Below are 18,526 nucleotides of genomic sequence, written 5' to 3'. Positions count from 1 at the left end.
ATTTTAAAAACTCATAAATAGGTACTAAGTCCTGTCAGAAACTTTCCAAATATATATTGATACAGCTGTGATTTTCTTTTGTTGATTTTGTACATTATTCTACTCTGCATATGCTGAACCAGTCCCACTTGGCCATGAAGAATGGTCCTTATTGGAAATGGTCTGCTAAGGAACTGCTGGTTCAATCTGGTAAGATTTTGTGGAGAAATTTTGGATTTAAGTCTCTAGGTTTTTTTTTTTTTTTTTTTTTTTTGGTGTGTGCTGCCATTTCTGGCTTGGGAATTAAAGTGTTATTTAGCTTCATAAAATGTGCCTGCGTATTCTTCCTGATTTGGGGAAAGTTTGAGTAGGATGGACATCAGTTCTCTGAAACTACTGCAACCTTTCACTGGTGAAGCCATCTGGTTCTGGACTTTTGTTCCCAGGGAGACTTTTGACTTGTTTCAATTTCTTACTTGTGATTGAACTGTTCAAGCATTTTATTCTTGCTAGTTCAGTCTTGGAAGGCTCTAAGATTCTAAAATTTGCCCACTTCTAGTTGTCCAACTTGTTGACATGGAGCTGTTCAGTCTCTTGTGATCCTTTGTATTTCTGCAGAGTCATCTGTACCCTCATCTTTCACCTGATTTGTTTTTGGGCCACCCCCAGTAGTGCTCAGGACAGGTCCATATGTGGTGCAGAGGATCAAACCCTGGTTGGCTGTGCGCAGTGCAAGTTATCCTGCCTGCTGTGCATCTGATTCTTTTAATAAAGATTTTCTACTTTTTTCCCTACGTGGCAAATTTATTAAACTTACCGATCCTCTCAACGAACCAGATTTTAATTTCACTGATTTTCTGAAGTATCTTTATGATTACTGTTTTATTTATTTTCACTATAATTTTGTTTCCTTTCTTCTGCTAACTTTAGGTTGTTCCGCCTTCTCCGGTTCTTCAGGAATAAGAAATTTAAAAATCTTTGCTGGGGCGTGGCGATTACTAAACAGGCGTGAACTCGGTGGCGCGGGGCAAGGGGGAAAAAGAAAAGTTATGTAACAAACAGCAGGACTTAATATCTCTATATGCTTAGTAATGGAGAATTATCAAATGCCTCATTGGCAATAGGACTGTCTTTTTCTTTTTGGGGGGAAACCCCAGCAACGGTAGTGAGTTGTGTGTTGAAACTTGGAATGTAATCGAGATAAGCGCAAATGAAGTGAAACTTATCACGTACAAGGGTGGGGACTAGGGAGGTGGGAGGGGGCGGCAGATATACTGGGGGGGTTGGGGATGGAAGATGGGCACTGGTGAAGGGAGGGGTGTTTGAATATTGTATAACTGACATAATCCTGAGAACTTTGTAACCCTCCACTTGGTGATTCAATAAAAAAAAAAAATAAAAAAAAAATAAATAAAAATCTTTGCTGGGGCTGGAGCGATAGCACAGCGGGTAGGGCGTTTGCCTTGCACGCGGCTGACCCGGGTTCGAATCCCAGCATCCCATATGGTTCCCTGAGCATGGCCAGGGGTGATTCCTGAGTGCAGAGCCAGGAGTAACCCCTGTGCATCGCCAGGTGTGACCCAAAAAGCAAAAAAAAAAAAAAAAATCTTTGCTAATAACTGAAATTGGGTTTCTCTAGTAATGCAGTCTATACAATTGCTTTAAAAAACTTTCTGTTAAAAGGAAAAAAAAACTGGGGTGCAGGGAGGACCCCTCCCAAACAGTGCTCAAGAGGCTCCTCCTGGAATTTCTCAGCCAACTGGGCCGGTGGTTCAATGGGAGGGCGCAAGGATGCACTGTGGCTTGGATCCTGCAGTGCTGGGTGCCTGAACGACTCCGTCACTGTTTGTGGAGCCACGAGGGCCATACCCACTGATGCTCAGGGAGGCTCTAGGGCCGCACTGATCCAGGTTTGGAGCTGGGTACCAGAACAATGTAGGCTGCAGGCAAACTCGTCACTGATTTTCAGCCCCAAGTGATCAATTCACTGAATGTTTTTGTTGTATCCCAGAAAATCTGTAGTTAAGTCTCAATTTTTTTGTTTTTCTGGATAATTATTTTTCCACTGATTTCTTCAGTGACCCAAGAGTAATTCAGAAGCATGCTATTCAATCACTGTATTTGTCTTTTCCCCATTTTCTTTATATTGCTAACTTCTAGTTTCATACTATTGTGAACAGAAAAGATGCTTGATGATTCCAAATGCACACAGTAAGATTTCTAGTGGGCTCTCGGGACCATATGAGGTGCCGGGGATCGAACCTGGGTTGGCCACATGCAAAGCAAATACCCTATCCATTGGATTACTGCTCTGGCTCCCTTAAGATATCAAGAAATGATCTATCCTTGATGATGTCCCAGGTGCACCTGAGAAGAAAGTATATTCATTTCTTTTGGAAGAGATATTTCTATTGTCTTTCTCTTTGATTATTTCATTCAATGCTAGTGTCATTATTTCCTTGTTAATTTCTCATCTGGATATCCTAAGTGCTATACAGTTATTCTATTGCTATTCACATCATTCAGGTCTGCTAATAGTTGCTTTGCATACTGGGAACATACATACTGATATTGTTCTACTTTCTTGCTGGGTTGATCCCTTGATCAATATGCAATATCCATATGTCTTATTAGTTTAAAAATATTTTAATGGTGTGAAAAATTATATTTAGTATTTGCAAGCTGGACTATTCGGGTGGTCATGATTTTGTTGGCAGCATCCAAGGCATCAGTCAGGGGCCCGCCAGGCACATGCTGTGTCCTCTCCATCAGGTCTAATCAGAACGCTAGCCTTGGCCACATCCGTGTCCTAGAGCTTCAAGGTCTGTCTAATCTGGTGCCTGTTGCCCTTGACATCCACAATAAACACAGGTGTGTTATCTTCTATCTTCATGGCTGACTCTGATCAGAGGGAACTTGGTGATGGCAACAATGGTCAAGCTTGTTTCTCTTGGGGGCAGTGTTCTGGGTCTTTGGAAGGTGGGTGACATGCAGATCTTTTTGTGGCTGTGGATGCCTTTTAAAGCTGCTTTCTCAGCCTTTCTCAGGCTGAAGCAATAGCACAGCAGGTAGGGTGTTTGCCTTGCACACAGCCGACCCGTGTTCGATTCTCAGCATCTCATATGGTCCCCCGAGCACTGCCAGGAGTAATTCCAGAGTGCATGAGCCAGGAGTAATCCCTGTGCAACGCCAGGTGTGATTTAAAAAAAAACAAAAAACTTCGAGGCTGGCCTCACGTTCCGGGGAAAGGTCAACTCAGAGAAGTGATCACCAACTACATTGTAGTCGAAGGCCATGTGGGGGAAGGGAGTTGCGGGCTGAATGAGGGCTAGAGACTGAGCACAGCGGCCACTCAACACCTTTATTGCAAACCACAACAGCTAATTAGAGAGAGAAAACAGAAGGGAATGCCTTGCCACAGTGGCAGGGTGGGGTGGGGGGGAGATGGGATTGGGGAGGGTGGGAGGGACACTGGGTTTACGGGTGGTGGAGAATGGGCACTGGTGAAGGGATGGGTTCCAAACTTTGTATGAGGGAAGTATAAGCACAAAAGTGTATAAATCTGTAACTGTACCCTCACGGTGATTCTCTAATTAAAAATAAATAAATTTAAAAAAAAAAAAAAAAAAAAAGAAGAGTCAGTCAGGCCTTGGGGCTTGGGGTGGGACATCCCAAGTGTGGTGGTGGGAAGGTGTAAAGGTGGTGGGATTGGTATTTGAATATTAAATATAAATTACAATTAAATAATAAATGTAATCAAATATTGTGAACTACCTTATAAAATTAAAAATTAAAGAAAAGAAAAAAAAAACAAAAAAAAAAAACAAAAACAAAACTTTGGCTTCAGCTTTGGGAGGAGCAGGGGTGTCTTTCTTAGCTTTCAGGTCCATCTTCTTAAAAAGCTCTTTACTTTTTTGGTCCACACCTGGTAGAACTCAGGGCTTACTCCTGTTTCTGTGCTCAGGGATCACTGCTAGTGCTCAGGAGATCCCATGGGATGCTGGGGATCAAACTGTGTTAGTTGCACTCAAAGTGAGATCTTTCCTGCTGTATTATCTCTCTCTGGGCCCTTATTCCCTTACTTTTATTTTTGTTTTGTTTTTTTTTGGGTCACACCCAGTGATGCACAGGGATTACTCCTGGCTCTGTGCTCAGGAATTACTCCTGGTGGTGCTCAGGGGATCATATGGGATGCTGGGAATCGAGCCTGGGTTGGCCGCATGCAAGGCAAATGCCCTACCCACCATACTATCATTCCAGGCCCTCCCTTACCTTTTTTATTTTTTTTTCTTTTTGGGTCACATTCAGTGATGCACAGGGGTCACTCCTGGCTTTGCACTCAGGAATTACCCCTGGCGGTGCTCAGGGGACCATATGGGATGCTGGGAATCAAACCCGGGTTGACCACATGCAAGGCAAATGTCCTACCCGCTGTGCTGTCCCTCCAGCCCCCCTTACCTTTTTAAATTTAAATGTTTATTTCATCACATCTGAGAATAGTTGTTCCTTTTATTTTACATTGTTGAAATGGGACAACTTGCACCAGGTTTTCATTCTGTGCTTATGTTTATCTTTGTATCTGATGTGCATTTTCTGTGTATGTAGTACAAACAGACCTTGTATTCATATCCACAAAAATCACTCTTGATTGGTGAACTCAGACCATAATAAATGGAGCTTATCTCAGTCAACTGTTTTATTTCTTGTTTTGTTTTGCTTTTGGTGCCACACCTAGCAATGCTAAGGGGCTACTGCTTGCTTAGGGATTGCTCCCAGCAGTCCTTGGGAGCACGTGAGCGGTCAGGAATCAAGGCCATGCCTCCTGTGGGAATTAGGACTTTAGATGTATCTCTTGCACCCCTGTTGCTTTCTTCCTCTTTCTACCTGTCTTCTTTTTCTTTGTGTTTGGGAGCCATGCCCAGCGGTGCTCTGGACTTACTCCTGGCTCTGCATTCAGGAATCACTCCTGGTGGTGCTCGGGGCACCATACGGAGTGCCAGAGATAAAACCTGCATCGACCACATGCAAGGCAAACACCCTACTGGACCTACTATCCGCTCTGCCCCCTCTACCTATCTTTTCATGTGGATAATTTTCCCTAGTCATTCTCTCCATTTTCCTTCCAATTGGCTCACTCCAGATTTTTATTTTGTGATTACATGGAACTATGTATTTTCTATGACTAAAAGACAAACACAAATACAAGTTATTTTTTAAAAAATAAATTACGTACTTTTGATGTCACAGTTTAATTTCTCTATACTACATATCATGGGGCTGGAGCAATAGCACAGTGGTTGGGCCTTTCACACGCCTTTCACTCTTCCAACCCGTGTTTGATTCCTCTGCCCCTCTCGGAGAGCCTGGCAAGCTACTGAGAGTATGGAGCCCGCGCGGCAGAGCCTGGCAAGCTACCTGTGCGTATTGGGTAAGCCAAAAACAGTAACAATAAGTCTCTCAATGAGAGACGTTAATGGTGCCTGCTGAACAAATTGATGAGCAACGGGATGACAGTGACAGTGACATATCATTAACTATTGCTTTTTAAATATTTGATCCTTTTAATCTTTATACTGGAATAAAGTGACAGATAACTTGATATAATGGTTTTGGTATATCTGGAATTTGACTACAGACTTACCTTTAGCAGAAAGTTACGAATTAGTTACTAATTCTTCTAGCTACTCCTGTAAGGTCTAGTGGTGAAGAAATCACTCAGTTGTTTGCAGGAAGTCTTTGTTTCACTTTCATAAGAGAACAACCTCAAGGGATATTCTTGGGTGGTTGTTTCATCCCTCAGCACTCTGAGTACATATTCCCACTCTCCAGGCTGGGAAAACTTCAGCTCAGATCCTACTGATTCTTACGGGGCTTCTCTTTGTATGAGGGAAATCCCTTTCCCCTTTTTTGCTGATGAATTTTCTTTGCCATTGATTTTACGCAGTTTTACTATAATGAGTCTTGTGGGAATTTTTTATTTTTTATTTTTGATCTTTTGGGTCACACCTGGCAGTGCTTGGGTCTTACTCCTGGTTCTGCTCTCAGGGATCACTCCCAGCAGGCTCATGGGACCATATGGGGTAACAGGATCAAAGCCAGGTTGGCTGTGTGCAAGGCAAGCACCCTCTTCTCTGCACTATGACTGTGGCCCCTGCAAAAGACTTCCTTATATGAAAATTTTCGGGTTAAACTTTATAAACTTGGCCATACAATCAATCCCCAGGTTTGGGACGTTCTCAGACATTCTTTCTTTACACTTTCTGCCCCTGCAGGACCTGATGGTTTATGCTTCTTTCATTCTTTATTCTTTGTCCTCCTTCGGTATAAGTTTCAAAGGTGTGGACTTCTATTTCCAACTCTTCTGCTTGAGTTGTGTTATCAGAATCTATTCTAATTTTTTCAATTCATTCACTTTACTGTTGAATATTGTAATCCTCAGCTCCAGGATTTTTTTGTTAAAACTAGTTCATCTGTTTTCTTGATCTTTTGAAAAGTCTTTTTCTTCTGGCTTGCTAAGCTTTCTTAAAACAGCTATTTTGAATTCATCTGGCCATGGTGGTACTAGGGATCAAATTCAGGACCCCATACACATGTAACTCGTTTCCCTGGTCCTTAAAAGTCTTTCTAGGGTAAACTGACTAGCTCCATGCTTTGGGGACTCACTACTGGAAAGTTACTGTGTTCATCCGGTGGCTTCAGGCTTAATTAAATTTCTTCCTACTCCTTTAAGCTCTGCAATGTTGGTTTCCCATGTGAAGTAGCACTTGCCAAAAAATCCAATCTCAGACTTTTCTTTGCTACAACAATTTGCTGGAACTAGATTCCTGGACTTGGACTGTGGTATTTTACCCATAATAATTGACTAAACCAGTGTTTTCTAGGGCTTCTGAACAAGAGTTGAGAGGGGCCGGAGTGAGGTCACAGGCTAGCTTAGGGGCTGCAGCTGGGACAGAGGTCTGTATTTCTACTACCCAACCCATAAAAGGCAAGTTCCCCTGTGCCCTTTGGCAAATGGTCCTTGGGACAGAACTCAAGCCAGATGGGGCTGTAGCCAAGTCCTCTAGGGTATGAACCTGTGTTTGGGATGCAGCCAGTTATTTCGAAACAGCTCTTTGTCCTTGGACTGGGGTTTCACACACTGCCTGTGTCTCATGGCTCTCCACTTTTGCATGCGGAGAGGAGGCAAATCATTGTTGGTGAGGGGAGGAAATGGGTGAGGGGTGTCTTATTCAGCTTGGTGACATTCTGGTAACAGCACCCTACTTTAAAAGACACACTCTAGGGGCTGGAGCGATAGCACAGCGGGTAGGGTGTTCGCCTTGCACGCGGCCGACCCGGGTTTGATCCCCGGCATCCCATATGGTCCCCCAGCACCGCCAGGAGTAATTCCTGAGTGCAAAGCCAGGAGTAACCCCTGAGCATTGCTGGGTATGACCCAAAAAGCAAAACAAAACAAAACAAAACAAACAAACAAAAAGACATGCTCTATTGCATAGTTAAAAGACAATACAGGCACATGGAGAAATTTTGTTCTAAGGTTTCAAGAATCCCTTGAGATGTGTTAGTTTAAAACTTTTAAATATGATGGGCTGGAGTGACAGCACAGTGGGAAGGGCGTTTGCCTTGTACAAGGCCAACCTGGGTTCGATTCCCAGCATCCCATATGGTCCCCTGAGCACCACCAGGAGAAATTTCTGAGTGGAGAGCCAGGAGTAACCCCTGTGCATCACCAGGTATGACTCCCCCACCAAAACCCCCCCCAACCCCCCCAACTTTTAAATATTCTTAAAATAATAATGCTTCCTCTGGTCTGGATAGGAATAGAAATGACCATCTGACCCACTATCTACCAGCATACTAGCTTATGAAAAAATTACACTCGCTAGGAAAAAAGAAGGCAGAACTGGGAAGAAATAGGCAGCATTTCTAGGTCACTTCACGCCAAATTCAGTTTCTAACACAGAAGCTAGTAATCAATCAGCAGAATGACCTGAACTGACCTCCTCCTCCTATCATTTCATCACTATACAGCCTTACACAGTACTGCCGAGCCTGAGGGAATTCCCTGTGGCGAATAAAGGAGCTGGAGTGAATGTAAGAGGAATGAGGACGGCTCTCGGGTGCAGAGAAGCCCCCCTTGCCCAGGGCTCTCTGCTTCTCCTTCCATCATTCGTCCTGTAGGAGTTCTTCATTGGATATTTCCAAGCAACAGAATCCACTGGGTATGCTGCTTGGGACATTTCCTGTGAGTGATTTTCTTTCCAACAGCTCACACTTCCCAGAGGTGCCGTACTCACCCCCAGATGGCTCTCACAGCAGAAATTCTCACAGACGGGGGCTGCGTCTCGTGAAGACCACTGACCGTTGCCTGCAGGAACTGCTGGATCAACTCTGGGGACATGGCGACAGTGAAGCGGCTGGCAGCCCAGAGAGCCCGGCCCAGGAGGAAAGGCGACACTAGGGGAAAGAGAGAGTCAGGGCCCTGGCACAGCTCCCCGCTCACCCACTCACCCGCCTTGCCCCACCCCCACCCATCGGTCACTAACTGTATATTAGGTAGAAGAAAACTGCAACTGCAAGAAAAAACATTTAGCAGATAAAAAGCCAACTGTGTGACTTATTTCCCCACTTTGATTTTTCACTACCTGGACTTTTATCCACCAAAAAGATTAAGCATAACAGTTCACATCCTTCTCTTTCTTTACTTCTCACCTGCAGAACTAGTCAGTTCTCTCAAGAACTGATTAGCTTCTCCACCTACTTTTGGAACATTGTAAGTTAGTCAATATTCCTTTACTTAAGATTTATCAGTGGGGGCCAGGGAGACAGCACCAGGTCAGGCGCTTTCCCCACATGTGGCTGACACAGGTTTGATCCCAACACTACATATGGTCCCCTGAGCCCCTCGGCGTGATTCTGGAGTACGGCCAGGTGTGCCTCTCCCAACTCCCAAATAGGTTCAGGGATGTGACTCGGGGGCGAGGGTGTGCATCTGTCTGTGTGGAACCCTGGGCTTGACTCCTACAGAGTAACAACACTGACAAACATATCAATGACCTCCACACTCCACCCCTCATATTTGGATGGCATTCAACATTCCCTAAGGCCAATAATTCAAGTGTCATCCATGATTTTCCTGTATATCTTCCAGTCAAACACACAGCCTTATCCAGAAACTTCTATCTTACGTTAATAACTCGGTGTTCTGTATTATAAATCAACATGTTCTCTCTTTGCATGACCCATCTGATCTCTGTGCTGAAACAATAAAAATGATCTCCATTCCACTGTAATTCAGCCTTTATTTTACTTTCATGTTATATATTTTGCCTAATATTCCAGCCAGCAATAAAAGGATTATTACTTGTCTACTATAAGCTGTCTGAAGATAGCGACTATACTTAATCAACACCTCACAGGGCTACCTTAGTTGTTATACAATCAGTTGACAGAAACTATCAAACAGTACCGGGTAAACTGTCAAATAATTACACACTAACTTACAGAATCTACAACAGCAATTCTTAAATTTTGGGCCATGTAGTATTGAGACAACAAAAAATTAAAGCTATTTCCTACTACTAACAAGACAGTACCTTAGTTTCCTGGCCCCCATCCCATTCCTTTCCTTTTCCTTTTCTTTAGGTGACAGGGGACTGACCCAGAGCTCACACATGGTCTCCACTCTCCTGCTGACCCACATGTCTGTTCCCACTCTGTCCTGAATAGAGAACTTTTCTAGGGACTGTATGACGTACAAAACTGGCACCAACAGCTCATATTTACATTTTTTAATGTTTCTTCTCAGAATTCTTTTTTTTTGTTTTGTTTTTTGTTTTTTGGGTCACACCCATCGATGCTCAGGGGTTACTCCTGGCTTTGCACTCAGGAATTACTCCTGGTGGTGCTTGGGGGATGCTGGGAATCGAACCCAGGTCGGCCGCGTGCAAGGCAAACGCCCTACCCGCTGTGCTATCGCTCCGGCCCCAGAAGTAATTCTTAATATGCTTAATCACCTATATGTAAAATAGAAAAATATCTTAGGGGCTTGAACAATAAGAAATTTTAGAATGGCTGGTACAGAAAAGCTGTCAGCCTTATACCGGAAAATAAATACTACATATCCTACTTTTCAGTTGATAAGAATCTTTTTTTTTTTTTTTGCTTTTTGGGTCACACCGGGCAATGCACAGAGGTTACTCCTGGCTCTGCACTCAGGAATCACCCCTGGAGGTGCTCAGGGGACCATATGGGATGCTGGGAATCGAACCCGGGTCGGCCTCGGGCAAAGCAAATGCCCTACCCGCTGTGCTATTGCTCCAGCCCCTCAGTTGATAAGAATCTTGACGTCTTCCTTTGTTGAGATTAATTTTACAATGAATATTCATGGGTTGGGGAAAAAAAACCCAAACTAGTCCTTTCTCTCAACACATATTTATGTGGTATAGGCAGACTGCTTCTGTGCCTGACTTGGGAGCACAGACAGCTCCTACATGACTCCTGTTCTCTGAACTCACATCCTAGGGCTGGGAATTGCCCAGGGAACTAGAAAGCAGAAAGGCTCACCCTGCTGGCAGGGAATTCTGAACATGAGCCAGAGCCGCTCCTGAGTACCAACAGTATGGGGCCCAAATCTCAAACAAATGGACAAATTTATATTCTAGAAGGATAAAAAATATATATATTTATTGGGGCTGGAGTGATAGCACAGTAGGTAGGGCATTTGCCTTGCACACGGCTGAACCAGGTTTGATTCCCAGCATCCCATATGGTCCCCCGAGCACTGCCAGGAGTAATCCCTGTGCATTGCCGGGTGTGACCCAAAAAGAAAAAAACAAAACAAAACCCCAAAAAACCCATTCATCATCTATAGTGTAGGATAAACGTGCACCCTGAAAAGATACTCAACTAAGCTGTACTCTGGAAGCTCCATCAGTTGAACTGTGACGCGGGGGAGGAGAGCAATGGACGAGAGACTGGAAGAGGGTGCTCCTGGGTGCTCCAGGCCCAAGGACTCCCTGTGGAGCCATAGGTATTTCAAGGGGATGCAGATGAAAATTTGGTAAATGACAGACGAGGCACAGGACTAGGATCCAACTAATAGGATGGGGTGGGGGTGCCCCAGAAAGGACGTATAGTCAAAAGGGGGCCAGGGTTCAAAGAAAGTTGAAAAACACTGGGTTATAAATTTAAAACCACAAGCAAAATGCTTTTTTAATGGTTTAAGTCACTTTTAAGGCTATCCTATAGAGATCTGAGAATGGGGCAAACAGCAAAAGTTTCACGATTTTAGTACTCAGGAGGCAAAGGCAGATTTTTCTTTTTCTCTCTTTTTTTTTTTTTTTTTTTAAAAAAAGGTTCATTTGTGGGATTGGAGCAATAGTATAGTGGGTAGGGCATTTTCCTCGCATGCAGCCGACCCGGGTTCGATTCCCAGCATCCCATATGGTCCCCCAGGGGGGTGCTCATTCCTGAGGGCATGAGCCAGGAATCACCCCTGTGCATCTCTAAGTGTGACCCAAAAAGAAAAAATAAATAAATAAATAAATACAAAGTTCATTTGTTTGCTTGGGGGCCACATCCATCGGTGCTCAGGACTTACTCTTGGCTCTAGCCTCAGTGATCACTACTGGAAGGGGACCTTATGAGATGCTGGGGACTAACACCAGCTCCCTACCCATGTACCAAGGTTCCAGCTCAAGACATATTTTAATGATAGTCTGGCCTGGACAGAAGCAATGTCATAGAGAAAAATAATAATGGTTTTTTAGCTATGACTCTAAACTGTTAAAGAAAAATCAGACTACCATAATAATGAGGACTTTTTTTTTTTAAAGGGGAAGTAGTTAAGATAGGCATGAGAATGAACAGTCCAGTGATGTGCCCACTGGTCAAGAAAGAAGTCTGAGAGGGGCCAGAGCCATAGCACAGAGGGGAGGGCGCTCGCTTTGCACACAGCCAAAACGAGGTTCGATCCTCAGCATCCCACTGGGACTGAGAACTGCCAGAAGTAATTACTGAATGCAGAGACAGGAATGAACATTGATGGGTATTCCCCCTACAAAAAATAAGTCCAAGAAAAGTGACAGGAAACAAAAGTAAGAATGAGCCTTACAGCCTACTTGATGGTATTCTGTACTTAAAGGAAACAAAGCCCAAGGCAGAATTCTCAATGTACAGCAACCAGATCTGTATTCTAGCCAAATGCCAATAGTCATGAAGTTTCTTCCAGTGCTGAACTGGAAGAAACTCTGATCAGCATGAAAGAATTATGACACAGGGGGCTAGAGTGACAGCAGAGAGGGCAGGGCGTTTGCCTTGCACTTGGCTGACCCAGGTTCGATTCCAAGCATCCCATACGGTCCCTCGAGCACCACCAAGAGGAATTTCTGGGTGCAGAGCCAGGAGTAAACCCTGAGCATCGCCGGGTGTGACCCAAAAAGCTAAAAAAAGAAAAAAAGAATTGTGACACAGGCAATGCCAGTCTCTTAGCTGGTAAAGCCTGAGCCAAGATGTCAGGGTTGCTTAAAAGACTTGGATAAATTTTAACTTGTAGGGTAGATTTTTAACCAAAGAATACACTGGGTTTACCTTGCACTTGACTATACCATATAATCATGTGTTGAATGAAAGGGCTGTTTTCGTTTGTTCTTTTTTAAGCAAACAAATGCAACTGAGTTGCTGGAGGGTCTGAAGATTTTCGAGACTGCTGGTAGTGTGCTGAAACATACCCGAGAGATTGAGGTCGGCAAGGATGACACTGGTCAGGAAGCCATGCATGTCAAAATGGATCCTGCCGTTTTTCACACTGTCAGTGATAATGGACTTCACCGAGCCAAGGGCAAGCATGCAGGCCTCATGAATCTTCCACCTGTGAAAGAAAAACCACGGTCCAGTAAAAAAATAAATAAATAAATAAAAATCATCCCAGGGAGGAGATTTTAGTATAACCTGAGCTCAGAATAGGAGCCACTTACTTATCTGCCCTTCCAATCTAGACCAACAGTTGAAAATGGTGAAATTTAAAGAGATTTTTCTAATTAAAAACAGATATAGTGTAGAGATAATTCACAAACTAAAACTAAGGACTGAAGAGATAGTGCAGGGTTTAAGCATCTGTCTTGCATGCAACTGACTCTAGCCCAATCCCTGGCCTCTCAAAGTCCTCTGAGCAGCACTGGGAGTGACCCCCAAGCAGAGCTAGATGTCCCAGAGCATCATCAGGTGTGGCATAAAAACCAAAACCAAACCCTGGAAATTGAACTACCATAAAATCCAACTACTTCTGATACTTATTTGGAGAAAAAGACACTAATTCAAACAGATGAACGCTCTCATAATTACTGCAGTTCTATTTACAATCTCTATGATACGGAAACAATCAACTGGTGATGAATGAAGAGCTGTGCTATTTACAAATAACAAATTATTATTCAACCATTAAAGAAGTGGGCTGGAGAAAGGACAACCAGGTCTGCACCCCAGTGGCCCTGTGGTCTAGACAGTGCCCACATTCTCTGGCCCTAGCCTCCAATCACCAGCCTGACCAGCGAGGGACTGCCCACCCTGATCCCCAGAGCATCACTCCAGAGGCACAAACAAAATCAAGAACAAAAACAAAAACAATGGAGAAGCTGGAGTGACAGGCCAGCAGGTAGAGCGCTTGTCTTCACATGGCTAATGCAAGTTCAAGTCCGAGCATCCCAAGAGTGATCGCTGAAGGAGAGCCAGAGCCAAACAGTAAAATAAAAATAAAGTAACAAAAAACAATGGAATCTTGAACTAGGGAGAGGGCTCAGGGGGCCAGAGAGCAAATGCTCTGTATGTGTGAGCCCTGGGCTTGGGCCCCCACACCAAATGATCCCTTGAGCACAGCCAGGACTTGCTCCCATGTGCTGCCTAAGGTGGCCCCTTCCCGTCCTACCCCCCCAAACAAAACCCCCTGTCATCACTGATAATATGGTTGTACCCTGAGGGCATTATGTCAAGTGGAACAACTCAAAGAAATACTATTATGAGCTCACTTACAAGGACAACCAAAAACCAACAACACCAAAACCAAGACCAGAGAACAGTGGTAAAGGAGTTCAAAAGGCACAAAGTGCCACTTAGAAATGAATATCTGGAACACGATGGAAAATAGTACGATGAGTACAGTTTATGATTATATGTATGTGAAAGCTGCTAAGAGAGAAAACCTTAAAAATTTTATCTGTGCCTACTGACACGTGTTTGGTTTTCTTTTCTTAGTTTTTTGGTCATACCTAGTGTCACTCTTGGCCTACTTATGGCTCAGGGCTTGAACCCAGGCATGCACTCCAGGAGGCCGGCCTGTGTCTTTTCCCTCATAGATTTTTTTTCTTTTTCTTTTTGGGTCACACCCGGCATTGCACAGGGGTTACTCCTGGTTCATGCACTCAGGAATTACTCCTGGCAGTGCTCGGGAGACCATACGGGATGCTGGGGATCGAACTCGGGTTGGCCGCGTGGAAGGCAAATGCCCTACACGCTGTGCTATAGCTCCGGCCCCGTCCCTGATAGATGTTAATCAGAGAGACTCATGACAACCACTTTGCGGTATATACAATTTTTACACCTTACTTTGTACACTACTTCTGAGCCCCAAAATAAGCTCTTGGAGTCAAGATATAGCTCAGTGGTAGAGCTCCTGCCTTACATTTATGAAATACTGGATTTGACCCCTAGCACTGCAAAAAGAAAAAAAAAGTCAAGTTCAAACTAAGTCCTTTGGTAAATTCTCATCTATGATAGGCTAAAGGTTTGTCTTGTTTGGAGTTTGTTAAAATTTTTCTTTTGGTAGCCTTAAAAAAGACTGGAGTGACAGCATGGCAGGTAGGTCATTTGCTTTGCACCAGGTTTGATTCCTCCATCTCTCTTGTCAAGCCAGGCAAGTTACCAAGAGTATCCCGCCCACACAGCAGAGCTTGGCAAGCTACCTGTGGTGTATTCAAAATGCCAAAAATAGTAACAAGTCTCACAATGGAGACATTGGAGACATTACTGGTGCCCGCTCGAGCAAATCGATGAACAACGACAGTGCTTTAGTGCTACTTTGTATACTTGTGACTATATGTATGCCTATTAAATCTCAAGCAAACAAACAAGCAAACAAAAAACAATAGAAACATCAACAGCAAAGTAGAAGGTCTTCCTTTTGAGCATTTTTTTTTTTTTGGCTTTTTTGGGTCACACCTGGCGATGCACAGGGGTTACTCCTGGTTCTACACTCAGGAATTACTCCTGGCAGTGCTCAGGGGACCATATGGGATGCTGGGATTTGAACCTGGGTCGGCCGCTTGCAAGGCAAATGCCCTACCCGCTGTGCTATCGCTCCAGCCCCTTGAGCATTTTTTATAAGGAGTAAATAAACCCATTGTTTTCAGATTGGAAATAAATGCTTTCAACTGTTTCCTTGCAACTGATGATTTAAAACTAGGATTTGAAACCCTGAAATTCTTTGATATTATAAGCTAATGAAAATCAGTAAAGGAAAAAAATCAAACCCAATGAAAAAAACAGACAGCAGGACTCACTGCATCAGGCATAGAGGCCAGGGACTGTCCCAGGGGAACCCAGCAGCTCCTTACCAGTGCTCAGTGCCGCTGTTTTTGGTTTGCTCTGCTTCTTGCAAATGTCGTGTGGCTGCGGCAGCCAAGGCAGCTGCACTCTCATTCTGGAAATCTGTGGCCACAGCCTAGAAGAGAGACCAGGGGCCTATAAATCTGTGCATACTGAACCTGCAAACCAAGTAAACGAAACTCATTTACATGACTACCTTATGCCCGGATTAGGTGTATCACAAACATGACCAGGGTCTCAAAAGAAATTACAGTAATATCTGTATTTCTGTAGACCCTGGGCTTTGCAGAGCTAATAACCAATTACCAGTAATTCTTTTTTGGCTATATTTAGTAGAGTATGAATGAGCAAATACAGATTCAGTTTTGGGTGACAATGAAGCTGATATTTAGTCACTGGGAACTAATTTACTCATTAAAGCAGTGTTGATCTCTAAATGAGCCTTAAACTTCTAAAGGACAATGAAAAGGAATCCACCAACAACCACAAAACTTCTACCCTACAGGCAGGAGCTGGCAGACTCTTGGTTGAACTTCAGCCTTGAGGCAATTCCACACTTGGTCACAGCCAAAGAAAACAGGAGCTCTCCTAGCAATTTAAATTTTAACTTTGCCAACAATCTTGTGCCACAGACTAGTGCTGAAGAGTAGATGTGGGGGAGAGAGCTCACGGGGCCAGTCTCTGCTCTGTAGACAGGAGCCCTGGGTTTGGGTTGGGCCCTGCATTACAGTCTCCACTGCTGTGTGCCCCGAAAACCAAAACTGAACAAGAGTGAATTAACCATATGTTCCTGATTCAACAACTCTTACTCATTAGAGTCTTAGTCTCTAAACTTTTTTTTTTTTTTTGCTGTGTAAGAATAGAGTCCACACTTCAGGCTGAAGAGAGAGCACGGTGCTAAGGCATGTGCCTTGCAAGTAGCCTAATGGGGGTAACCCCTAGAGCCACATACGGGGCTCCAGGAACCACCAGGAGTGAGTGCAGAGCCAGGTTTAAGTTCTGAGCACCACTGGGCGTGGCAAAAAAAAAATTTACAAACCACCACCAAAACTAAACTAAAAAACAAACAAAAATACCCAACGCCAGGCATCCTACAACAAGGCATGTACTTGGCACTGGGCCACATTCCCAATGAGCAACTTTACAAATGAATCAGAACTAGTGACTTTTGGGGAAATGGCAAGTCTCAAACCTCCTTTTTGATGCTCTCTTATCTAAGAGGAAAAACTAAATAAAGTGGCTTAACTGCTCAGCCTGAGTTAGGCGTTTAAGAAATATAGGAGTACTGATTAGGGATACTGGATCAATACACCACGACCTACCAGCAACAAATCCTGGGCTGCAATCCTAACAGTGTAAGAGAACGTGTCATCATCTTCATCTTCTACAAACTGCTGGGGGTTAGCTGTCCATACCTTGATCTGAAAGGACGGTGAGGTTAGGTTTTGTGAAGATGACAATATGGTTCATCTGTTCTGTTTTTCATCAAAACACAGAGACTTCAACTTCAAAAAATTCCTCGAACTGAACTCTAGTCTTGAAAGTCATCTTGATGCAGAGAATCAAACCCTTTGTCAAAGTAAGTAGCAATGATTACTGTTCTCCAGTAAAACTTATTTCAGAATTGGGCAGATTACCAGCTCTCTGCTATTGTCAATCAGCTGTTAATTCTGGAATGATCAGGTTTCTAACTATGACAGGGCATTTTATTAGCAAACTACCAAGTCTTGTGTTATTTCTATAAAGAGAGGCACTACCTTACATTTTCAAAGCTTTTTTCAGGTCTAATGATGCACCAACCAGGTAAATGATCAGATCGTTACATTTCACAAATTATATAGAATAACTGCATCTAAATACTAAGGACTCTGGTTAGTGGCCTTAAAATTTTCCTAATGATGAAAGTTCTAATAGCCAATGAAGTCTCAACAACCAGGAGTTTGACAATAAAATGACACCAAAGCATTCCCAGAACTTGACATGAAGCTGTTCTTCTAGTGTCTATTAAATTAAGCCCGATTCACATGATCTCACATTCAAGATAAATTTTGCAAATACAAGGTTATAACGGTCTCCCGAACATCATTTACCTGTTCCTCAGTGATTTGCATGTACAGGATAATATAGTATATCAACTCGGGCAAGGCTTTCTTAACAGTGCTTTTGAATTTGCTGTTTTCTAGTAGAGCGTGGACAAATTCAAAAATGCTAAAGACAAGATTCTCAAAGCCCAGGACTTCACCTAGAGAAAATATGTAAGAGAAAATTTTAGTAAGAAAGCAAAATAAATGAAATTGTGGATAAATGAAATAAATGAAATAAATAAAATGGAATGCAATTTTTTAAAATTTTGCAATTTAGTGAGTAAAGTACTTGCTAATTATTATCATGATTTTTGGTGTTTGGACCACACCTGGTTGTGCTCAGGTCTCACTCCTGGCACCGTCACTCCTGCTGGGCTCAGGGAACAGACCACATGGGTGTTAGGGATGAACCAATGTCAGCTGCATGCAAGACAAGTGTCCTACCCACTGTACTACTGCTCTGGCCCACTTGCTAACTATTATTTCTAAGAAAGGAGAAGAGCACTGAGTAAAGAAATTATTATTCAAGTAAATTCTCTGATTTTTCAAATGGAAGAATCAGAATATTACATGTATTTTTTTCTTTTTTTGGAGGGGGGTCACACCCAGCAATGCTTAGGGGTTACTCCTGGCTCTGCTACTCAGGAATTACTCCTGGTAGTACTCAGGGAACCATGTGGGATGCCAGGTATCGAACCTGGGCTGGCCGCGTGCAAGGCAAATGTCCTACCCACTGTACTATCGTTCAGGCCTTGAAGGTATTTCTGAGCATTTCTATTTTTTTGACCCAAAATACTAAAAATATTTAAACAGAAATGGAAGCATCACCTGGGGCACCAAAATGAGAAGTAAAGACACCAAAA

General features: G+C 43.4%; 1 protein-coding gene across 1 annotated transcript in view; it reads right to left on the bottom strand.

Annotated features, from left to right (window-relative positions):
* Positions 1 to 18,526, bottom strand: part of IPO9 (importin 9) — a 58,759-nt gene that overhangs the window by 17,854 nt on the left and 22,379 nt on the right. Inside the window, exons 10-14 of the mRNA XM_055144398.1 lie at positions 17,670 to 17,821; positions 16,902 to 17,000; positions 15,588 to 15,694; positions 12,711 to 12,850; positions 8,277 to 8,436 (exon numbers count right to left, since the gene is read on the bottom strand). Coding sequence (XP_055000373.1) covers positions 8,277 to 8,436; positions 12,711 to 12,850; positions 15,588 to 15,694; positions 16,902 to 17,000; positions 17,670 to 17,821 — 658 coding nt within the window. The remainder of the gene's footprint in view (positions 1 to 8,276; positions 8,437 to 12,710; positions 12,851 to 15,587; positions 15,695 to 16,901; positions 17,001 to 17,669; positions 17,822 to 18,526) is intronic.

Source organism: Sorex araneus, chromosome 7 (genome assembly GCF_027595985.1).
Source record: "Sorex araneus isolate mSorAra2 chromosome 7, mSorAra2.pri, whole genome shotgun sequence".
NCBI lineage: Eukaryota > Metazoa > Chordata > Mammalia > Eulipotyphla > Soricidae > Sorex > Sorex araneus.
Note: the sequence above shows the minus strand (reverse complement) of the source record. Positions and strands in the feature narration are given on the sequence as shown.